Source organism: Mustela nigripes, chromosome 4, assembly GCF_022355385.1.
Source record: "Mustela nigripes isolate SB6536 chromosome 4, MUSNIG.SB6536, whole genome shotgun sequence".
NCBI classification, from domain to species: domain Eukaryota; kingdom Metazoa; phylum Chordata; class Mammalia; order Carnivora; family Mustelidae; genus Mustela; species Mustela nigripes.
Window position 1 is genome coordinate 169,894,869 of NC_081560.1, and position 25,411 is coordinate 169,920,279.

The window sequence follows — 25,411 nt, forward strand, 5'->3', positions numbered from 1 at the left end:
AATGATATTATGACATTTCATTATAAGGGCTTTGCTCATTAGGCTTTCAGATAAAAGACCCCCATTCAAAAAACAGATAAGAATGTATGTAATTAGGACCAGCCAAAGCAATGATAGGGTCTGTTCACCTCACGGTGCTGCATCTAGATAAGACCTTTAGTGCCCTGGAAAATACTGCGTACCGTGTAACCATCTACATGGAAAATATTCCCTTCTCAGTTCTTTCTCTTGCCTATCTTTTTGGTCAACATTTTTCTTCATTTCTGCTGGTAGGAACACATGTCCATCTAGTCCTTTTGTGAATTGCAACTTTGCTGGGTCCACTAGTAGGTAGCTACTTCAAGTCATTTCAGAATCAGGACTTGAAAGACTGGTCCCAGGTTAAATTAGGTGGAGGCCATTAGTTTATTAGTTTATTAGTTTATTAGTTTATTAGTTTATTTTCATCCTTCATTCATTTATTTTCTGAAGCCTTTCTTTGCTCATATGGCACCAGGTAAAGACAGAATGAAAAACAAAAACAGAAACAAAAAACATGGACCCTCTTGCCAAAACGTGACCTTATACATTTTATATATAAAATTTTATATACGTATTTTATTTTATTTCATTTTAAAGATTTTATTTATTTGACAGAGAGATCACAAGCAGGCAGAGAGGCAGACAGAGAGAGAGAGAGGGAAGCAGGCTCCCCGCTGAGCAGAGAACCCGATGCGGGGCTCGATCCCAGGACCCTGAGATCATGACCTGAGCCGAAGGCAGCGGCTTAACCCACTGAGCCACCCAGGCGCCCCTATATGTATTTTATACTTTAGAGGCAAAACATACAGAGGTGCAAGGTGTCGCGTGTATAAGCGACAGGGTGAGTAAGAGAGGAGGAGAGGAAAATGCTGACCGGAGAAGGGAGACTCCGTGACAGCTAGAGCGGAATTCCTGGAGAAGGCCGAAGCCAATGTGGACCCTGAGAGCAAGCCTCTGGCCACTGGTGAGCCAGAGCAGCAGTGGGAAAGAGGTGAACAGCTTCTGTGCACCAAAATCCTTCTTTAGTTATAAACATCTCTTTCTGGTAGCGGAAAATTAGGTATCGCTCCATACAGAATTCTCTAGGTGTTATCTTTCAGCTCGTTGTTTGCAAATGACTTGTCCTTCACTTTTTCAGGCAGTTTCATAAGCATTTTAAGAGATTCCTCTAATGCAGTTCCTCTGGCTTTCAGTTCCCACAGGGGTTTTTAGGGCAAGGTTTGAAAACGAGAAAGATGAAAATGCATTACCCTTAGAAGTGAGATAACTGGTGTTGGTGTGGGGAGCTAGCAGGTGCCTGTAAGTCCAAAGGCTGGTAGAGGCAGTGTGATTTCAGGAGGAGTAAAGTGGAGACAGCTTTCAGAGGTACAAGGAGCTGGTTGGCCCCTAAAAGGTCATGGTACCAATGATTCTGAATGATGTGGACATGAGATATTGAAACTCTTGTTTGAGCTAGTTCTTGTAGTACTGTTTATACCAGCAGACAGCTACAAATAACCTAAGCATCCTTTCCGTGGGCAGATTAGGTCAGGTAGGGTAGAGTCATGTCTTTTGGCAGAGGTTAGATTGTAAATTCAAAAGCAACTGATAGGTAAAGTCAAAATCACCTCTGGTTTAAAGGGGGTGTGGAGGAGGGTATGGGCACACGTGGTAAAGAAAAGAAGACTATTACTTTCTTTGCTTCCTTCTTTCTTTTGCTGCTTCTCTGTTGTTCTCCCCGCTTGTGACCACAGCAAGTAGGCAGCCCTCGGCAATATCCTGCACTATCCTCCGAAACATCTTGCAATATCCTCTCCAATATCCTGGTCTTCACCAGGAACTGAATCTGCTGGCACCTTGACCTTGGATTTCTTGGCTTCAAGAACCATGAGAAATAAATGTGTTGTTTAAGCTAACGACTCGATGGTGTTGTGTTACAGCAGGGAGGCCACGCTCAGGATATATACATGTTTGGGAACTCACAGAACATCTACGGTAGGAGAAATAAGAAATTAAAAATGCCGGTTGTGCCCATATGATGAGGAGACCCAGGAGATGTGAAATCGGGAATGGGAGGAAGATCCACCCTTAGACTAAAAGGATCTACTTATTTACACTGGAAACCCTTTTCTGAACATGTACCATACGTGTGTATAATGTTTTCAGTAATAAAAACCAGTATTAAAATGTTTTAAGTGCCTATTTCCCAAGTCCCATCAAAATATAACAAAACAGCTGTTACAAAGCCCTGTCCTTCACTCATCTCAATGCTCTATTTGGGGCTCCTTGAGTCATCTGAGGCACAGCTTTAACATTCCCTTGAAATACTGACTCTTCCAGTCTCACATCCTGCCCTACGGGGATGTAGGCGTATCTCCTGTGAGAGATCTGGGTGAGAAGAAGATTCTAGCGCTCATTTACTAGGTAATCCCTTAATGGGCTACAACATAAAATGAGACTTACCAGTAGAACCTGTTAGGTACGACCCCTTCCTGGATAAGCTGCCACCTTCTCCCAAATTCAGCAGAGCTGTATAACTGTAGAGAAGAGAAATTATTTCGCACCTTGACCCCAGTACATTAAATACATAATATTAGTTCGCTGGATCAATGCTAATAGCAACCACCACCATCACAGTCGTGCCTACTGTTTACTGAGCACCTGCCATGTGCCGGGCGAATGAACCACATCCGGTCTCTACTCCTCACATACATGCTACAAGGCGGGTGTTAATATCGTCACCTTAGAACTGAGAAAGCCGAAGTTCAGGAAGATTATGTCATTTGTTGGAGATCACACGCCCCCAAACATGAGAATGAGCGGGGATTCATGCTCGTTCTACCTGGTGACAGTCAGCCGTGCCACTTGACCTAGCCTATACAGATCATTGCACGGATTACAAAGAAGGGCAAAATCTGATACGTGGCTCTTGATGACCAGCCAGTATCGCCTCCACAAGACTCAGAAGTCAGTGAGGGGTGCTTCACGGATGTGTGCAGAGTCAGCTGAGGCCCAAATGAATGGCAGCATTCAAACGAACAGAAATGGGGCAGGTATGACACAAGGAGCAACATGGGTCAGGGTGGTGAGGTATATAAGGGAAAATACAAATAAGCCTGGCTTAGCTAGGTAAGAGTCGATGGGAATGTCGAGGGCAGCCGGGAACACGGCTTTGAGTGGCAAGTCGGGGAGACCGGGACTGACCCTGTGGCCCAGAGGAGCCAGGGCTGGTCTCTTCCACAACAGCCAGAGAACCTGCAGGCTATTCCGGCAGCCCAGGCGGACGACACTTTCACTGGGACCCAAGGGCTTCCCAGGCATTAATTCATTTAATCCATGTGCCATCCCTGTGATGGTATCGGAAGTTATTTTACAGATGGCTCCACAGCTGATAAGAGCTCAAGGCCACGTGCTACACTGCTTCAGCATCTCCAGGGCAAGGCAAAGCAGCAGTGCTCATGAGCCAGGATCTAACGCTCCACATGCTCCACCCCCACCAAACACAATTCTTCTCCTATTTCCTGCTCCGTAGGCTCACTCCACACCTCTGCTCTTCTCCAATAATCTCTACAGCTCCATGGAAGCATCCTTTGATGGCAACCTGGAGACACCTGTTGCTTCCGACATTCTGGTTCCCATGGACTACTGGCTACTGATTTGATAAATATCATTTGGAATTCCTCCTTTACACTATGTGCCTGGTCTGTAACCTACCGACACCCCAATCTTCCACCACTGCATTCGCCAAATCCCACAGTGGATGGATAATGAGTCATACAATCCTGAGTACCGTGACTGCCCAGCTTTGTCCCCTCCAGTGCCAGCACTCAGGGAAGGGTCAAATGACTCACCAAGTGACTCACCCAGGCTGCAGATGCACTGAGTGAGTCCAAGGGACACGTCAACTCGAGGGACTATATACCAATCCTTGGAAGAGCGTCATATATTATGTCCATTGGATCAAAACTCATTTTAAAGCCTCCCACTGCCCCCAAGGAAACTGAACTAGGTGATTACTAAGCAAGCAGCTCCATTGGCTCCGACTACACAGTATTCGGGCATCCAGGTATGGAGCATCTGTGGCTTCTTCTTTCAAGTCTTACTATTTTTTCTCTGCTCCATCATGACTGGGTACATTTTATGCTTGATTCCTTTTCAGGGTGATTAGAAGAGATGGGAAGGCAGCTCCCCTCACAGAGATAACAAGGGATAGGACAACACATTCCCTCTTAATTCTGAACCCAAGCGGTGGGAGCAGGCTTGTCCTGTTTCTGGTTCACCAGCATGTCCCAAACACTTGGCGTCCGAGCACACAGACTTGCAGAACAACAGCAAGCACCTGCGTCTGAGAGGATCTGCCTCTCCCTCTCCTCTTGCTCTTTTTTTTAAGCCCAGAGCTGCACTTCTTCCCATGAGTTTAAAGTGAAATGAATGGGAAGTCATCAGAGAAGCAGAAAAACCATGGGAAACTCCAGGAACTAGGGGTGCGGGGGTGGCTCCGTCGTTGGGCATCTGCCTTTGGCTCGGGTCATGATCCCAGCGTCCGGGGATCGAGCCCCACATCGGGCTCTCCGCTCAGCTGGAAGCCTGCATCTCCCTCTCCCATTCCCCCTACTTGTGTTCCCTCTCTTGCTGGGTCTCTCTCAGTCAAATGAGTAAATGAAATCTTAAAAAGAAAAAAAAAAAGAAAGAAACGATAGGAAGTATAGGAAACAAACTGAGAATTGCTAGAAGGGAGGTTAGGAGGAGGGACGGGGTAACTGGGTGATGGCCAGAAGGAGCACACGTGATGTGATGAGCACTGGGTGTTGCATGCAACTCACGAATTACTGAGCTTTACATCCGAAACTAACGATGTACTCTATGTTGGCTAATTGAATTCAAATGAAAAAAAGAAAGAGAAGAGAGTTCACACTGTTGTGTGTGCCCATGTCTATATATAAATGTATGTTAATATTTCTATTAATATACAAAGATCTATGCAAATGCAACAGAATCAGGATGGCTTGAAATCATGACAATTCTGTGCACGAGGCTGGACTCACATATTCCCTGAAAATCAAATATGAACTCTGAGGGCTCACACGGTGACACCGAGGGTTTGCTGTCCCGGCCTCCCACACAGAATTCGTCTTCGTGAGGAATTACCGGGTGCCGGCATCCGTGTGTGTTTTTTTCCTCTATGTCTTTTTTAATTGATCCCCCAGGCTTGGATTCAGAATCTGTGGACCAGTCAGGTATGTCCCATGATATTTGTTTTTATCCTCTTCCAGGAGACGCTTTGTTATTTGTGAGCACCCAGAGGCCCCTCCAGCAGGAGGTGTCCCAGATAATCCAATAAACCAAGCCTCTCTCCTTCAGCTCAGTGACATTTTCCCCCCGTTTTCTCTCTCTCGAGGAATCCTTTAGTGCTGTTGGACTCCCCTTCTCAGGTTCTCATTCCCACCCGAGCAGACTTCCTGTTCTGTTTCTCCACTGAGGCTCCCCACTCTGGCTGAGGTGATTTTAAGACCTGCCTAACCCCTATGCCCGTCTTCTTTTTAGGCCCAGACCAAAACAGGCCTTTTCTATGACCTTCTCCTACACACTAAAATTCCCTGTGACCTCATTTCCGTGGCTCCGCAGATGGTATCAAGCTACAGGCCACAACATAGTTATATTTAATTTTCTTAGTAACCTTCCAAGAGAGCCGTCTATGAATGCAAGGCAGAAATTCCTTCCTTTCTAGAAGGCATTCTAAAATATAGGAGACCCCTCTCTGCCCCTTCGATGAGACTATGAAGTTTATAGGTGTTGGGAATCCTTTCCTTCTAGAAAATATCTAACACATAGTAGTTGGGCAAGGGGGAGAAACATGTCCATTTGTACCACGCGAATGCCCTAGTGATGGATCTAACTTGTAAGTTATCCAGGCTTCCCAGTGGGTGGACAAAGGTAACTTATCGGGGGAATAGATCTTATTTCCATGGAACCCCAGTAAAAGCTTATACCTAAAAAAACAAACAAATGAACAAACCAGAACTATAAATATCAGGATACTGCAATTTACCCTTAGCCAAAGCTGCTCTGTATACTCTATCTACTACTTCAAATATTTCCCCCCATTGTCCAACCTGGTTTCATACCTAAAGGAGACAACAACAACTCACAGCCACTCAAATTAATGTGTTAATTAAACCTGCAGAGTCTGACAGCCAAGTTCTCTTCCAGAAAGAAGAGAAAAGGATCAAAGCCTTTTACCCAATGACACTGTCTCAGCTGCCAGTGGAAGGCTTTTCTTGCAAAATGAGTCAACGTCCTTTAATAAAATTCATAGTGTTGGCAGCACCTAAATAAGATTTATTTCCCTCTCTGTCTGTCTCTGGCTCTAAGGTTTCTTTTGACTGTCAGAACACAGAACTGAGAACTATCATTACGATCTGTCACATCAGAGAAAGCAAAGCAGCTTTCTCCAGCAATGCTGAAGAGAGAGAGAGAGAGAGAGAGAAAGTGGGTGAGAAAGAGAGAGATCAGAGAGAGGAAGACAGAATATACAAATTAGTTTTAGGAGGGCAAGAGCCATCAGCTAACCTCTATCATAAACCCCCAAACATCATTCTTGCAGGGTTTTTGGTTTTGTTTGAGTTGTGCTAACTCTGGTACAGAGAACCGGGGAAATGTTTTTGAAGGATTTGAAACTTTTAAGAAAGGGAACAGGAAAAGGATTCTGGTTGACTAAGAATGCAAGGCAGAGAGTCCTTCCTGTCTCAAATCATCCTAAACTATCCGAGACTGCTTCCCTGCCTCAGTAAATACAACTTAATGAGCACCAACCCAACGCTAGCCTAAGCTCAAGATCTACTGTCAGCCTCAGGGCCTGACCCTCCACGCTGTCACTGTGCTGGCGGGGGCTGTCAGTACTCCTCCCTCCTGCCACGCTCCTCTCCTGCATGGTGGCTCTCCTCTTCCTCCCTCCCTCCCTCTTCCTTTACTAATGTGTTTTGTTTTGTTTAGTCTTTTTTTTCTTTTAGACAACCCTCACATCGGCTGGTTTTCTTGCCATCTGGCTTTGTCTGCTGCAAGAAGAGTGCAGGTAAAAATAGAATTAATTGCAAAGGATGCGATGGCCAGGGTTAGTGTCGTGAGGAGCTTTTCACCAGTTGGTCAGCCATCGCTGGTGCCATCCACAGGAGGCTGCCAGCTGCAAGCCGGATTAGGGGCACAGGCTCGGAGGGAGGATAGAGGGACGCTGGGCGGGGGAGCAAGGTGGGAAACAGTGAGATTCACTGGCATAGGTCGGCACTCCTGATCTAGAGCAGACCGACTTGGGGTGAGAGAAGGGGGGAGTATGAGAGCAGCTGTTGCCCACGTTTTCCATCTTTTTCCATTTTCCATCTTCTTTTCATTCACGCGGAGGTGGGAGCCCTAGCAGAGTAGCATCTTTCTTCGAAGAGAAATGCAACTTTCTTGTCTGATGCAAAAGCGTGTACCCATCACGGCCCCCTTCTTCTCAATATTTCTTCTTCTCAATATTTCTAAGTCATGACCAACGTAGCCCCTCTTTTCAAGGCAGACACATTAGGGATTTTCTTCTGCGACTAGGAAATTGGTGCAAGAACACAATTTGGTAAAAGGGAAGAGTGAGAACATGTTTTAAATCTTTGGTTGGTGGAACTGAATGCTTTCCCCCACGAAGCTCCTCATGGAGACTTTCCCAGGCAGGGATTAGGTCCTTGGGTCTCCCACACACAGACTCCTTAAGAGGCTTCCATGTTGGCAGAACACTTCCTGCCGTGGGCTCTTCTCAAGGCTGCCTGCTCACTCCCTTTTGCTTCTCTGCCCTTAGCATCCTAGAGGCAGGAGGCCTGCAAATTGCACTTCCTGAGAAGGCTGACAGAAAACCCTGCCAGGTTTATTTTACTTGCCTCATCCTTATATTGCCCTGGGGATGGCCTGGGTACAAAGCACTCATCTACCACATGATTCTCCAGTTCTCACTTCTGTTACTGAATTCTTTTTAGGAAGAAAGAGATGGTACCTTGAGGACCTCAGATGAATTCCTAAAGCCAGGCCTAAGGCACAGCAAACATCAAGCTCTTTCCTCCATCAGCTTCAACAGGAAGAGCATCCATCCACAGAAATCTAGGGTCTTCAAAAATAATGTTCTAATGTCCTGGTTCTACCACACAGGAGAAGGCCTGAATTCACTCACTCTACAGGAAAAACACATCCTGTGGTACCCAAAATAGTTTGATAAAACTTCACTAAGTGCTAGCCTGAGTCTTCTTCCTGTCTGGTGGGTCCAGGGATAGAATGTGAGAGAACCGTGATGGCCATCACAGACCAGCTCTCCCATCCCCAACAGATGAAAATTCCTCAAAGAAAAGACTAGCTCATCAGGGAGTATCCAGACAACCTAGAATAATAATGTGTAACATGTTGTTCAGACTATGGTAGCCTATGTAGGAGAGAAAAAGGTGGGCGTCTGTCAGAGCCTTCAAGGTAGGCCTGGGGTACAGTTAACATAACTGTGGACAAAAAGTGTTCCAGAATGAACGGGTCATTCTGAGCAAATAAACAGAGCAGCAAAGCTGGGGTGGTGTTTTGTTCTTTTGGGAACTACAAGAGACCAAGCTTGACTGGTTGCCTGCAGAGAAGTAAAATGGGAGCAGGGACTGTAAACAGAGCCTGGCGGTAGGCTGGACACATGCAATCTGAGTGAAACTCATGGGGACCTCGACAAGGTCAAAGGACAAGAGCATCGAGGCTGGATATTCGGCCATTGCTGATGAAAAGTGAGTAGGAACGATGACGCATCGCTGGCTCCATCCATCTCTCCTGTGGCTGGATTTATCAAATCTGTCACTGGCCAGTCCCCAGCTGTCACTGAAGTCTGTCACATGCCCCACAGTTGAATTTGGCACTTTGAGGCAGGCTCAGGGGATTAGACATATGGAACTGAGGCTGTCTGGGAAGGAAGCGTCAATATGTGACCGAGGGCCACACACACCAAAAAAATGTAAGATGGAATCTGGTCCTTAGAGATATCTAATATAGCTGGAGAAATAAATACAAGATACATAAAATAATTGGAAGCTCACATCGAGTTTATGTTACAAATCCCTCAATATCAATGAGTAGTCCTCACTAGCCATAGGATCCCACCATTATTTAAGTGCACAGATGAGAGAGCTCAACAGTTGCGAAACACAACAGGAGTGTCACCAGAACTGTGCCTCCGAAAGACGGAAGCCTCAGGACGGTGAGGACAGAAGGAAGGAGAGACAGCCCAGCTGGAAGGTGCCACACCACAGCAGGGAGAGACACCGTTAAAAAATAAAAAGAAACAAAACAAAGTTTAAAAAGGAAAAGAAAAATAGCTGACCAGAAGTGGGTCACTTCTGAATGCCCCCATCGCTCCTCCTGGGCAGGGGGCAATTTCACACGCAGAATCCACTCTACCGCTACGAGGGGCGCAGGATGCCTAGGAGCCAGTCATGGGTGCCTTCCCGCCGGCTCGCGGCTTCCTCCGGCCCCTCCCTTCCTCTCCCTTGTGATCTTCAAACAACAGTCCTCCCCTCTGCTGTGAAATGAGCTCGGGAAATGGGGGCCGCAGCATCTGTCAGAGGGAACAGTTCTCATGGGAGGTGGGATAGGAAAGAGATCATTACAGAAAAATGGGACAAACAAGGGCAATTAAAGAAACTTTAAAAATCACACTGGTTTTTTCTAGGGAGGCAAAGGGTTTTTGGATCAACGGGGCAGGAAGGACGGAGTGGGAAGACATTCAGACACAGGCTATACTTGGCTCTAGCAATCGCCTGACAGGCCACGTTAAGAAATTTTCTTAATTCCGTAGAGCCTCAGGTTCCCCAAATGCTAAATGGGCACAATGACATCTCTAATATTTGCTCTAAGAATGAAGTTCAGCACTTGATGTGAAAGGCCTTGCAAAATGCCTGCTACAGAGCGAAAGGTCAATGCTGGTTCTCTCTCTCTCTCTCTCTCTCTCTCTTGCTCATTTCTGCTACAGATTATTGCCAGCAGCCTTCACTGACTGTCCTCAGACCCCAAGAAAGGGAGGAATGACAGGGAGAAGCAGATGAGACTGCCTTTTCTTCCAGACATCCTAAAAGCAAGGAAGGGTCCTAGACAAGGCTTCCAGTTCCCAGCCTTTGAGGCTGAAAATTTTTTATCGTGGTCTTTCCTAGAGCAACTGACCCTGTATGGCTTCGAATCTCATGTCCTGCTGTCCTGGGATATTTTCTCATCATGCCTGTAGTGGTGTCAGCCAGGCAGGCACCGGAGTTAAGCAAGACTGGAGAGCGAGGCCTTGAAGGTCTATATTGGTGCCTCTTCATTTAATAATATTTTATATTAAGAATATGCCTCAGTGGGGCATCTGGGTGGCTCAGTGGGTTAAGCCTCTGCCTTCAGCTCAGGTCATGATCTCAGGGTCCTGGGATTGAGCCCCACATCAGGCTCTCTGCTCCGCGGGGAGCCTGCTTCCCCCTACTCCCCCACTTGCCTCTCTGTCTACTTGTGATCTCTGTCTTTGTCAAATAAATATATATATATATATTTTTTAAAGTATACCTCAGTAAAGGAGCCTGGCAATTTTAGGAGGGTACATGACTTCTGGGTTTTCTTCTTCTTGCCAGCTATGTGATCTTGGCCTCTGGGTTCCTTGGGGCAATGACTGTGCCATTTGTATTTTGTACTACTGATAGGAGATTGGAAAAGATATATATATATATATATATATATATATATATATATATATATATATATATTTTTTTTTTTTTTTTTTGAATAGGAAAGCCATAGAGTCATAAACTCACAAAATGTGTCTACTTACAAGGCCAAGCCTTTCTCCTCCCCTAATCACTCCCTTTCTTGTCAACATCATTGCTTGCAACCACTCTCGTCCTGGAAGAACATGGGAAATCCTAGCATTACCAGATTTCAAAAGGGCCCCCATTCGAGGCAGGTCTTTCTGGGTACCCCATGAGCTTTTTAAGGAAAGAGATCCATCTTCTCTTATGAGATCCAATGCCCTTCAAACTTTTCCAGACTGCTGCTGTCATGAAAGACACATCATAATCCATTCAGACAGGAACTGGTGGACAGAACAGATCAAATGAACAGGCTAAGGAATTGTACAAGCAAAAATGAAACTATCTCTATTTCAAACCTTAAAGAGCTACCAAATATCATAATTGTGCCTGTCCCAACTTTAATCCTACTGACTCCTTCTAAATGTCCATTTTCCTTATTCTTCCAGCTTGTTTCACTCAAATGGTTAGGAACAGGTAAAGCAAAGTGTTCTCCAGGTTGCAAGTGAAAAATAATAATGCAACCTGGTTAGACAGGTATCTAAGAGGAACAGAGGTCTCCCTGTTTACCTATGATGGCATTTCAGCTTGAGAATTTGTTTTATAAACAAGCATTGGGATGACATTGGGATGACATTTAGCAAGCTCCCCGGTTTCCACTCTAATTGCTAGTTTTGTACTTGGATACTGAAGTTATTTCCATATTCATGAGATTAGAAATCAGCTCTGACATTGGAGAATTTCAAGCACATGGAATTCCTACCTAATCAGCATGGAATATAATGTTCAACATATTTCTTATAAATAACTGAGTGCCTTTTTACTTAATGCAGTGCCTTGGGGAAACATGATGGTATTGGGTAGATATCAGTTTCCTAAGTGTTTGTGCTTGTGCAGAAATTATTTGAATATCTGCAGGGGGCTGAATTTCAAGGATCTATTTCTCTTTTATTTCAATCTTGCCCTTTTGACGTTAGGGGGCTGCTGGGTCTATTAAAAAACAAATAGAGCTACTGTGAAGACAAATGCTTTAATATTTAATGGCTTACTGTTATTATAATCAATATTTTCTGAGTACCGTGTATTGGTTTTTCCTTGCTCCATTCATTCTGGTTTCACGGTACTTTTTAGTAACTGATCGCTAAGAGGGCACGTGACTTTGACTAAAGTGTCTATGACTTCAGGTACTGGGGAGACACTACTGATAAGGAAGACAGCCTTATGTCTAAACCCAGCTATGCCACACCAGGTCAGTTAACTCTCAGGCCTGTGAATAATACATCGGCTGGCATCTCCACAAAGCTGGCTCTGTATCAGGCTCTGTGTTAAGTGTTTCATGTACATCATGTCAGCATCCTCACACAGTCTTGTTGGAGAACCAGTAAAGGTCAATGAAATGTCGGAGGTCCCCCGGCCATTGGGATGGCCTGACAGAGTAGAGAGCTCATGCTCTTACCTGGTTTCTGGACTGTTTAGCACTTGTGAGAAACCAGTATGACTGAGTTTTGGAAAATGCTGACATTTATCCCTTTTTCAAGCAATCATAATTTTCCCAGGGAATTCTCAGCATCCAAAGTCATTGTGATCAGCAATGGCCTTCTGTGAGGGACCAGTCAGGAGAAGTACAGAAGATTAAAAAGGAATGGAAGGAAGCTGTTGTTGCTGTTACTGTTTTTCCTAAGAATGGATATGAAACGAAAAGTATTTTTAAATTTACTTTTATGCAAGTTACTAAAATTCTACAGTATGCTATCAAACACACTGGCAGTATAATTTTCCTTTCCTATCAGTATATCATTTTAACTTAAAGTCCATCTTCACTCATACAGAGAACGCTGGCTGGTAATATTTAGAATTTCAACTATTTTTTTTAAAGAATTTATTTATTTATGTGAGAGAGAGAGAGAGCATGAGTGGGAGAGAGAGGCAGAGGGAGAGGGACAAGCACATTCCCTGCTCAGCAGGGAGCTGATGTGAGGCTCGATCCCAGGATCCTGAGAACAAGACCTGACCCAAAAGCAGACACTTCATAGACTGAACCACTAAGGCACTCCAGAGTCTCAGCTATTTGTAGAAAAAGATGCCTTATCAATACATGTTCTCTGCTTTGGACGCCATGTTTTGGTTTTGTATGTGTCTTACACACATACATAAATACCAAAACACTAAAGGTGAGGCGAACATGCAAGCCTTAGGATTTCTTATTTCTCTCATAAACTGTGATGTGGAATACAGACGAATCAAGCAGATTCCCACGTGACAGGCCTCGTACTGCCGAATCACAGAGCTCCAAAATAAATGGAACAATATAAATTGCAGAGTATCCTACTACCGCCGCAAAGCGTGGGGTGGTCCACCAAACGGTCTTAAAGGTTTTGTCTCTCCCCCCACGGGACGGATCACCCCACTTAGATGCATTTTTTAAATTCACAAAACAATTTAACATCTCCTAAAATAAAACTGATAGGGAGATCCATGAACAGGAGAAACACAAAGACGATGGGAAAAACAGAAGGGACTGAAAAAATGATTGGGGACCCGTGTAAGACAGCAGATGAGGTTTCTTTGCCCTGCACAGTTTTCTCTTTTAAATTTCTGAGTTAGTTATAAATACTTAAAAATAAGAAAATATCACATTTCACATGAAGCAGGATTCCTGCTCTTGAAAAGCCGCGAAGGTCTGGTGACACTGGGCGAGCCACCTTCGGTTCAGCTGAGCTTCCTGACCCCTCCCCATCCCTGCCCTTCTGAGTGTCTTAGGAGCACCTGCTCTCCGCTTTCCCACAGCTCAGACCCCGCCGCTTCGTTCAGTTCGATTTCTTGCTTGGGGGAATGGGAATTGCATTCATGGCCTCGATGGACTTGGACAGCCACAGCCGTGATGAGAGGAGGTACTTGCACAGGACCAGAGAAAAGGGGTCGGGGTCAGCGGACCCCCACTGGCAGAACTTCGCCAGCCTGGGAAAGCAGAGCAAGGGTGCCTCTCCTCCTGAGCTGCTCAGGACTGTTCATGTCCCTTTCAAAACCCTGCAGACCCTCCCCTTTATAAATCGATCCAGTGGGGCGACCGCTAATGGAGAGGCCATGAGCCCAGGGCCCCCCACGGTGGCCTGCAAAATGGAGGTATATGCATATTCTTACACTTTTCTCCCATTTTTTTCTTTCAGTCACATCTGCGCTTTGTTTTCTCTCGTTTCAAATGTTTCCCAACACATCATGTTTAGTGAGGTGTTTAAGGCAGACTGAGAGATGCCGTTGGAGGCAATGTTTTATAGCACAGTTTGTATGCTAGTTTATTGCCAAATTAAAATAAAGATGTAATCTGGCAGGCTCAGCCTGCTGCTAAGCCTTCCTTGGGTGGTTTCCTGCACTGAGGCAAGAAAGTGAGAGGAAACTAGCAATGAAGTGAAGAACGCTCTCCCTCTCTCTCTCTCTCTCTCTCTCTCTCTGTTCTCCAGTACCTGCTCAATTGCCAAATGCAAAGAAACAAAAAGGTGGCACAGGATGTTTGCTTTGCCTACTGCTTAATTAAAGAAATAAATAAATAAATAAACAAAGGAAAACACAATTTGGGGTGTTTCTACACTAAATGCCATGGATTCTTTGTAGTGTCCACAGTGACTGACTGCTATTCTGTACGAATTCTAAGCAGTGCGACTTTATGGGATCAGTATCGCCCTGTCCATTTGATGTAAAATTTCCATAAGGTCTATAATGTTTATTTTTCTGGAAATTCCAAGGCTTTCCAAAGGCATGTCCTCACATAGACCTATTAGAAGCCCAGGAGGCTAGTGCTATGGCAATACCGCAGAAGGCTCCAGACAAAGGCTACCTAAGTAGTACTTCTTGACGACTACAGAAGGATTAGGGTTCCTAACCTCCCTTCCCCTTCAAGAAAGCTTTTACCTCTTGGCAACTGCCTAGGAATTTCATACCACTGACAGGTGTGGGCGGGGGGAGTCCCGATTTTATGAATTCTGAGGCCATTTGTCCATATGCATTTCTCCTTGATTAAAAGCTGCTGATGTTGTTGTTGTTTTTTAAATCTGATTTGCTATGGAATTGATGGCCAGTAAAACTCTATCTTGGACCAGAAAGGACAATCTGCTCAGCAATTTCTTTGAATCCTTTAAAATGCTCACATCCAAAAGCCTCCACTGGGTACCGAGGCCTTCACGATGAAGTGCAGGCCAAGCAGAGCAGAGCACCGCAGCCCATATGGGCTCCATCCAGCAAGCCAGAGACCCAGACTCAGTCCTCGGGGCCTTAAAAGTCTCCTGCAATGTGGGAGAGAAAAGGCCATGGCAGGGAAATAAGGGGAAAGTACAGTTGGCAAAAGTGGGAGAGTATGTGCAAAAGAGGGCCTGCATGCCTGAGAAGACAGGGTGGGTGGGACACGAGGAAAGAGGGAGCGGAGGAGGATTCTGTTCGCAGGTGAGGCTGAAGGAGCTGTCACCTCAAAAAGACTCTTTCTAAGAGCCAGCACCGTCTGCTTGGGGATTCTGTTCACCGTACATTGGCGTAGAAAAGCATCCCGCAGAGCAAGTCCTTGCGCTGAGGCGAGATCAGAGCTGGGAATTCTGCCACAGCAGCAAGAGCAGCTGTCACAGAAAAACTGATGAGCAATCCTTCCACGAAGGAATAAAAGTTCCCTTCTCCTGGGCAAATACAGTAGCGGGCCTTCTGGCACCAGCGCAGGGCCCTCCTCCGTGCTCACTGCGGCATCTCATCCGCGGGGAACGCTCCAGGATCCACGGCTGATTGCCGGCTATCATTTCCCTCTCACTGGCCCACCTGAGCGGCCCCAGACCCTCTCAACTTGACTTCCAGCCAAGTCATCCGATGGCGGCAGCCCATTCTCCTCCCAGCAAAAGCCCCGGTCCTCATTCTACGATACAAGCCCTGAGACAAGGTGTACTCTATCCCCTACTCATATTAGAAGGTTATCCACAATTTTTTTCCAGGATGATTCCCCCTTCATTCTTTCCTGGAAAAACAGAGAGTTCAACACAAAGGCAGGTTTCTGCCTCTCTACTAATCTCAAGATGTCACAATCAAGAATGAGAATCCCACCAAATTTCACATAAGCCTTCATTCCATTCACTGAATGTTGGCATTTGATGCTAATGAGTGGTATTTCCCTTTAGGAAAATTCACTAACATCTCAGATCTGGTGTTTGTTAGCTACATACCAGAAGGACTGTCAAGGCTTCTTCCACCTCTGCAATGACAGAATTCATTGGGTCATGGTCACAGAAGATACTTTTTGGTCCAGAACAGGACTACGGTGATATCACCCTAATTAGTCTTCTTGCTTTTGACCTCCTATAACCACAGTTCATCCTAAGATTACTACCAGGTTAAACTTTGTAATCTATACCTCTGAACACACTATTCCACTATCCAAAATTTTCACAAGGCTCTTAATTATGAAAACAAGATTTATTCTGCCTTGTAGTCCAATAGTCAAAACAGTACAAAACAATCAATATCAGATTCCACAAATATACCCAGAATTAACTTTTCAAAATTTCAGTTTCAGCCAAATGGAGACATTCCCAACTGTGTAGACATGGTTTTTCTAACTTTGTATTATTGTTTCTGACATTCCTCTTGTGTGAAGTATGACCCTTCAAACAGAAATATGACACATATTCCTCAAGGTCAAGGTGAAATCATTTCATAAGATCTCCATCTCCTGAACTTGGGGCTGACAATTTCATAGACCGCATCCAGCAACTTCAACTGGGTTTCTATTATGTGTGAATGAAGGCACTGACTCTTGGCCTCTGTTAGACTACTGGTGAACACATGTGCATTTATCTTCTCTCCCCACATGGACTGAATGCTCCTTGATAAAGATATTTGAGACCAACACTGAACCCTGATGAGCACCTAAACCAGACGTGGGGCCTAATGTGTTGTTGTTGTTTTTTTTCAATCTCATGTGGATGCACACCTGTAAGTATACTGATCCATGCAAACGTATTTTAAGCCAAAGAGCCAACACCAAGTACTGTGCACCAAGTTCCATGGCTGAGTTGGGGCCCCAACTCAGATGTCCTCACTCCCCCCTGGTTGTCCACTTGGCCACGGTGATTGTGGGGAGCACTGTTGGAAGTGCTAAGGCATAAAAGGTTCTGTTTCTGGGCATTTCCTCCAGCACAACTGTTTTAACTTAGGCAGGTAAATCTGGCCCTCACTGCACCTCTGGCATCAGACGGAAAATTAACTAACTGCCAAAGAAAATACAATAGCCCGGTGGATTAAATGACTACTACTCTCTCTGTTCTCAGCCGCTCAGCCTTGCCTCTGGTAACTGCACCATCTTGGACCAGATGCATGGTGGCCTGACTCCAGGAATGGAATTGTACATTCTGTAAAAGGGTAGGCAAGCTGCTTAGTGTTTTTTTTTTTTTTTAACTAATTGTAAATCTTTTCTATTTTTAGGCTCAATGTGCATTTTTTTTTTTTTTTTTTGCAGTAAAGGCAGCATGAATAAAATTCCAATCCTGAGAATTTTAATTTGCTTCCTCCAAAATGCCCATGCCAGTAGAGACCTTGGAAAGTTACTTCCACCATTCCCCTCCCCTCACATCTACATCTTCCCAACAGAAAAGAAAAAAACGAAAACAAAACAAAAAAAATAAAACAAAACAAAAACCCTTGAGCACCCTCCTCACTCACAGAAATCCAGTATTTCTTTAAATATATGTAATTTCTAGCACAAGATTCCTATAAAAATAATCTGCAAGATAGCGTCGCTGAATCACAGTTCACAAAGAGCATTCCACTTTTGCACCTATTTTCTGGTTGGCTTTTATAGCTAGAGTCTGTTATTTGCCTGTGAAACTTCTATTTAATTATATTTGCTGTTGTTAGCCTTATATTCTATCTGAAAATGTTAAGTTTTTCTAAAAACAGGAGCTAAAGGTGTTTTATAGTGCATCTGTATTATAGAGTATGTAATATATTTTATAGTATGTATCCCATAAAACACATAAACATATCTCATATACACACACACACACGCACGCACCCATGCACAACCTCATTCAGCGCTTTCTTACAAAGTAGACTTCTCCTTCAATGCAATCACCAAAAGCAGACAAATCCTGACATTACTTGACTCTGAATAATATTATGTATGGACATTATTATTGCTTCTCTGGCCATTTCTCTCACTGTTTTGGCAAATCCCTAGTTAGTGCTCTTTGCCTTTTCAGGGTTGTCCTTCCCTACAAGGCTTAGAGAAAAGCTATGGGCCCTTTACCTAGAAAAACAGTCATATCTCCACATGCACAAAACAGTCTCAGATTCCAAAGGGGTTGGGAGCTCCTCACTGCCCACCACATTTTTAAGCTACTGCCCGCCACAGCTAAGAACAGCTTCCCCATGTCTTCCTGAGTTTCAGGCTTTTGCCTTACATGCTGTTTCAGATGTAGACACAGCTCAAGTGAGCACCCTGAAATCCACCTTGCTGCCCCTGACCCCCTGGCTCAGAGTTCAGGTACTGCCCCAAACCAAAGCCACCACCGAGAAGAAATGCAGAGACAATTAGCTAGCGGCCTGTTCCCTGGAAAACCGTGTGCTGTTGTCTCCAACAAGGTAATCGCACTCACCTTCTGGTCTTGGCTGTATGCCAGAATCCAGTCTTCCTGCTTGGGGTGGAAAAGCAAGCTTTGGATGTAGAAGTTGAGCCGGTACTTTTGATAGGTGGCCCCCTCATCGGAGCTGATGAGTAAGCTGCTCTCGATCTCCGGGTCTGTGAGTAACATAATCTGCAGCCAGGCATTGCGGGGGAGAGAAGACAACAAAAAGTTAAGCTTACACATTTACAAAACTTAACAACAAGTTAAAATTTTGGAAAGAGAGTAAAAAAGAACCAAGAACATTTGGTCAAACAAGGACCTTGGCTCTGCGGGTTTGTTCTCCTGGGCCAATGCCATGATACGATAAAAAAAACAAAAACAAAAACAAAACAAAACAAAGCAACAACAACAAAACCTCCAAGAGGCAGACAAGGAGTAAGGAAGGAAGAAGACACAGAGGGGTGCATTGGTTTGTTCGACGGGGTTCCTTGTTGTTGCCCCCCCCCCACCACGGTTATTTCCTTGATCTAAAGTATGTCCCACTCTTCCTCTAACCTTGGCCCTCTTTCCTATTGTGCCGTGTCTACTTTCCATTTGGGGACATAAAAGAGCAAGACTTGTCATAGTCTGTTGTGATTAAGGTGGAAAGAAACATAGCGTGGGCTCCACTGTTTTTCTCTCTTACCATAAGCCCTCTTGTTCCCATCAACACTAGCCCTGTATGTCATCCTACCTTTTGTCTGATTTCCTGAGCCTTGACTCAAAGGCTGGGCGTTCTAAAGCCTTCTCTGGAAATTGTATGAGGTCAACTCTGTCACCTTTTAATCTATCTCATAATTTCCTTTTTTTTATTTTGCTTATCATCTACATAATCCCTACTAGTACGTTAACTCCATGAGAATAGGGGTATTGGATATTTCTCTTTTTCTGCCCCACAGGTATAGTCCCAAAAGCTAGAGTAATACCCGGCATATTTTATAGACTCCATAAATATTTTCCAAATGAGTAAGTAAATAAATGAAGAGTTTTCGGAGTCGTCGCATGGAAGTAGAAAGATGCAGAGCAGTCTGAGCAGGCATGGATGGAAGCACCGTGGAAAGAGAAGTTGGGCGTCCTGCTTGGTCTTCAGTCTACCGACCAAATAATTTGCTTCACATGTGGACACGTTCGTTCACAGCTTCAGATGCTTGGTACTTCCTTTTCTTTTTTCTTTTTTTTTAAGATTTTATTTACTTATTTGACAGAGAGAGAGATCAGAAGTAGGCAGAGAGGCAGGCAGAGAGAGAGAGGGAAGCAGGTTCCCTGCTGAGCAGAGAGCCCGATGCGGGACTCGATCCCAGGACCCTGAGATCATGACCTGAGCTGAAGGCAGAGGCTTAACCCACTGAGCCACCCCGGCGCCCCTGCTCTGTACTTTCTTGTTAGGACGGCTGACCACAGCCAGAGTGGTGGGGACCATCCACAACAGGACCACGATGGAGAAGCCGCCCTGAACACCGCTTTCTATTCTCTCATTTTATGCCTCCAGGAACGTGTGATAAAGTACCTCATTCCCGACTCTCACAGGTCTGCTTTCCGTCAGTCGGAGTGCGCACCCAATACCTCCAGACAGGAGGCCTTAATGCTACCCACGGACTTCTTCCCCGGCGACTTATTAATTGGCACTTTCTGAGCTTGGTTCGGAGAAGCATGAAAGATGTGCTTCATGTGTGGCCGCAGGAAGAGAAATCACTGCAGCCCGGGGTGTAAAGCTTCCCGGCTAAGGATGCGGCAGCTCCAGGAAAAGAGGAGAAGGGAAGGGAAGAAAAAAAATACTAGAGCCATGTCAGAAAAGATCCACATGCCAGACAAACACTCAGAGCTTCCTCCGGCCTTGGGAGGCCATCGTACTGAAACCTCAAGAGCAGATCGTGGCAGCGTGGAGAGTGGTGTCCCGTCAGCGCAAATGGCACAAAAGAGCGCACGGCAGACGCGCGGACTGAACTGTGTTTCTGTAACCCAGGATGGATTCGAGGCGCCTCGCCGTTCCTTCCACCTGCCCCTTCGTGAAGAGGAGAGAGGGACGTGGTGGAGCGAGTGCGATCCTGGCTGTCAGGCGCCCTCGGGATGAGACGAAAAGCACACACAGAACTGGAGACGAATTGCCTCACTCCATGTTCCAGCGAGGCCACTGTCTACCAACCAAAAATTGTGACAAAGTTATGTAGGTGTCTCCGTCTCTCCACTGAACAGACAGTGTCTGCTCATCAGACGGCTGAGACAGGACCACCGGAACATGTACGGAGAACACGCTCACGTCCCTTCATTAAAATCTAGCAGGTGCATTCAGCAACATTCGGATGGCTCCTAAATTCCCAAGAATACTTTCAGGTGATTTCACATTTATTGGCATATGAAAGCTGTCATTTTCTAAATAACAAATAAGTCATCAAGTGATCACATGGGTTTGTGTCTCCAGCCACCATTAGCAATAATATAGAACAACCTTGGGGCACTATGGCAAGAAAGTCATTTCCACAATAATATGAAGTGGTTCGATTTTATAGAGCATCCTTCTCAGGCAAGGCGGTTTTCTTCCCCCTCCCTGATTTTTCTAGTTCCCTGTTAACCAAAGTATGTTTTCCTTTCTACCCATGAGCACAGCTTTCACCACCTGCTTCTCCTGGCAGACTATTTCATCAAAATAAAAACAGTAGGCCCGCCGAATAGCCTCCAATCAGGCTGGTTTTCATGTGTCGTCTACAATATTTTTGATACTCTTCTGTGCTCTAAGTCAGCAGACTATATGAGATCTTCTGCTTCCAGATAATACTAGGTAAGGGAAGGCAGAATAACACAAATATTTTCACACATATGGATACGTAATATTGAATAAACAAAATCCAGAGCTCCCTTCATTTTTATTCTGAGTGCTGAAAATAGGCAGACCAAAATCTCACCTCTCTTCTCTCACCTGAAACCCTCTCTCTGAACATCTTGACATTCTGGAAATGATGGAAGCTGTCAGGAAAGTCCCCCTGTCAGATTTATAGATGGCTCTGAATTACACAAACCTTCCAGTGGTTCCTCTCTTCAATCTCGGCTCAAATCCGCACAAAACAAACAGGTCAATCTGGATCCATTTTTATTTAGCCATTTTTTATTGCACAAACTTTGTAAGACTGCCAGCAGAATTCAAAATAAAAGAAAAATAAATTGCCCATGACCCTCTTCCTTCAACAAGTCAAACCAAGTGTGTGCATCCCTCTACTTCTTTATTCACATCTCTATATAATATCATGGATGTATTTTTTTTTCCATTCAGTGTTATGACCCCCATTCATTTCCAACTGAACCATAAACACACAAATGCATATACACACATAAGTATGTACCATTGGGTACAATGCATTTCAATTACTTAATCGTAGCCTTCAACAAAATTGGGTTACAATCAGTGCAGTGGTTGAATGGCAAAAAGTACTTAAATTATTAAGTGAATAAATGGGATTTTATTATTTCAGTCTTTAAATCAAATTCTTTAGTAACGTATTCCTAAATAAATTAGGTTTTTGTGTCCTTCTGAAGACTATTAAAAGTAAATAAGTTAACAATCTTTTTCTAAAGATTGTATTTATTTAAGACAGGGAGAAATAGCGAGAGAGGGAACACAAGCAAGGGGAGCTGGAGAGGGAGAAACAGTCTCCCCACTGAGCAGGGAGCCCGATATGAGGCTTGATTTCAGGACCTTGGGATCATGACCTGAGCAGACACCTAATGAATGAGATTCCCAGGTACCTCCATAAGCAAGGTCTAAATAGAAAATGTTTAACCTCCGAAAAACAAATAATGTAAAAATAAATGTGATCCAATCTTTAGACATACATGATGTCTTTTATAAAGTCCTGTATTCTCAAGAAGGTATTCCTGGGAAATATTATCAAAATTGTACCTACAAATTAGTAAATACTCCTCAAAAAATAACAGATTACATTTCTTAGACATGTTCAATGATACAAGGTATCATTTTTCAATGATACCTTGGCTCTCTGTCCCCTTCTGCTTTTTTGTGTTTAGTCCTTTGCATTCTAGGATATGATCAGAAGGAGAGATTTTTTTTTTTTTAAGATTGTATTTATTTAATTGGCAGAGAGAGAGAACACAAGCAGGGCAAGTGGGAAAAGAAGAAGCGGCTTCCTGCCAAGCTGGAAGCCCAATGAGGGGTTCAATTCCAGGACCCTGGGCTCATGACCTGAACCCAAGGCAGATGCTTAACGACTGAGCCACCCAGGCACCCGAAAAGGAGAGAATTTTAGGGCGATGTTGTAAAAGGCACGAATCTAAACTCTGCACAATTCCTCAAGTGAGCTCTCTAAGAAGAAGGGTCTTTGCCTGGCATAAAGCTTGGTCCACAGTAGGTCCATCAACCTTTGTAAATAACAAATGAATGAACAAATCCGTGAATGAGTGAGTTGTCTTCATACCTCACTTTGGCTGAAAGCAGTCCATGAATCCCTGTGACATTGAGTCTGAGTCTTCTGGAACAAATCCCCGCTGTTGTACTTGGAGGCCAGGAGAGTTGAGACAAGGGGAGGAGTGTGTCTTTAACGGGAAAGTAATTATTCTCTGTTCAGATCAGCCCTTGAGTGATTAGAAGCAGTTTACTCACGCCTTGCAGGGTGTGCAGACATTGCACTGACTGCATCCGTAGATGAATTGTTTTCCATAGAAAGTCAATAATGGCGACACAGGCTCCCGCCACCCAACCCTAAGCAATCATTCATTATCCACTTTGGGAGAAGGAAGAAACTTTATTTGCTTTTCCTAGGGGTGACAAATGAACATGAAATGCAATTTATAGATTTAAAATGTCACTTCTCCCTTTTTTTGGTATTAGTCGTTCTGACAACCCAGTGTCATCAGAAATTAAATGCATCTTTACTCTTTGACTTGCTCCAGAGTCAACATATGGCTACATGATGTCATTCTACAAAAGGCTGCCCGGCAGCCTTCTTTCTGATCTTTCCAGGTGCCTACTGAGGACACCCCTCCCTAAGGAATAACACTACTATTTAGTTTTCCAGATTCTTTTCCTATATGTGTTGTTCTTGGAATTCTGCCATTTACCTCTTTGGACATGGTGGGAGTTAATAAGGGGCAGCTTCACTACCTCCAGGAACATACCTCTTCCTACCATTCCTTTGGTCTAAAATCACGGAGTATTTATGTGCTCATTACTTGTTTGCTCATTTGTCTATCCCTTGTCATTCATGGACTACAGGACTATAATCACAAAGAGGTAATATACTCGGGATATCACTTGCTTTGCTTAAGGCTTAACTCAGATCCAGATACCTGTATCCCAGGTGCATAACAAATACTTTCCATGATGATGACGACGATGGCAAAGAAAAATAGCAATAGTAGCAACTGTGCACTCCAGTTATCTAACCACTGGATTTAAACCAGAATCTATATATAAACACTCTAAGAGGCTATTTGCAAACCTCTGGCTTTGATATTAAAAACAAATGAAGTGAAACTGAATCAGAGCAAGTAAATAATTTGCTGATCAATGTAGGTGGTGGAAAAGCTGTTTATTCCCAATGTGAGCTGAGCATTTACCCTTTGCAGAGGGGCGGAGGGTAAGAGCAATAAGGGATCATCAGTTGGCTACTGTTTGGATGACGGTATTGGGGGAAGCTCTACAGGACCCTAGAATGACCTATGAAAACAAAATCTCTGGAGTACAAACAATAACAAGAAAAGAACAGGGACGTGATTAAATAGAAAAAAAAAAGTTCAGATAAGTATACACTGATGGAATCTGTAGAAAGGCGGACTCAGTGTGCAATCCTGTGTCCTAAATCCCACGCCCGTCCTCCCCCCACAAACTCAGTGAAGCTCATCTAATGCACAATCCATGTTCATTAACACAAAATTGGGTCATTCGATACCAAGAGACCACAAGAATGTTTGGGCAACAGACCATCTACTCTGAACCTGAAAGCTGATTCAATGGAATTGCAGGGAAACTCTGGCATTGTATTCTAAAGAGTTCATTGTGTGAGCTTACTTTTAAACTTTTCGTTTCTTGTTTTACTTTTATTTTTATTTTATTTTTTTAAATATTTTATTTATTTATTTGACAGATCAAAAGTAGGCAGAGAGGCAGGCAGAGAAAGAGGAGGATGCAGGCTCCCTGCTGAGCAGAGAACCCGATGTGGGCCTCGATCCCAGGACCCTGGGATCATGACCTGAGCAGAAGGCAGAGGCTTTAACCCACTGAGCCAACCAGGTGCCCCAATTTTTTTTTTTTAAATACAGACACAAAGGCTTTGACTTTTTAGGGGAGAAAAAGAATTTTCATTAAGTATATATTACAATTTCAGTTTCTCACATGTCTCTTACTAGCCCTGTCAGAAAACTCTACCTATTAATTATTACATAACAGCAAGCTATACTCCTTTTGCCCAACCCTTTCGAGTACAGAGAAAAAGAGTGAGGTTCACCAGGAATGAGAGTGTATGGGTCACATTCCTTGGAAGACAATTCAAGAAAGCAAGCTTTAAAAAGATTTCTTAGGATGCCTGTGTGGTTCAGTCAGTTAAGCGTCCAACTCTTGGTTTGGGCTCAGGTCATGTTCTCAGGGTTGTAGGACTGAGAATTTGAGCATGGAGCCTGTTTAAGTTCCTCTCTCCCTGCTCCCCAACCCACAAAAACAAAGTTTCTTATTTCTCCTGGAACTACTGAACATAACCCTCTCCTTTGAGTCAACTTAGAGAATCTCAAACTAAAAGCTATCATTTCACAGTAAGTCCTTGCTTCCATTACTGTGGATGAAACCGACCCCTCTCATAAAGGAAATGTAGAAAGGCAGATACGGGAGGGTTGGATATGGATATGGATACGGCTATGGATATGGATATGGATATGGATATGGATATGGATATGGATTGGATATGGATATGGGAGGGTTGATCTGTAGGCCTAAGCATGGGTATCTTAAACTACAGACCTACTTTC

The 25,411-nt window shown here is 44.2% G+C and overlaps 1 protein-coding gene across 5 annotated transcripts in view; it reads right to left on the reverse strand.

Moving 5' to 3' along the window:
- SORCS1 (sortilin related VPS10 domain containing receptor 1) overlaps nucleotides 1–25,411 on the reverse strand; it is a 503,535-nt gene that overhangs the window by 161,373 nt on the left and 316,751 nt on the right. For all 5 annotated transcript variants that reach the window (XM_059398525.1, XM_059398524.1, XM_059398527.1 and 2 more), the window contains exons 4-5: nucleotides 18,437–18,595; nucleotides 2,464–2,537 (exon numbers count right to left, since the gene is read on the reverse strand). In XM_059398525.1, the coding sequence (XP_059254508.1) occupies nucleotides 2,464–2,537; nucleotides 18,437–18,595 (233 nt within the window). The remainder of the gene's footprint in view (nucleotides 1–2,463; nucleotides 2,538–18,436; nucleotides 18,596–25,411) is intronic.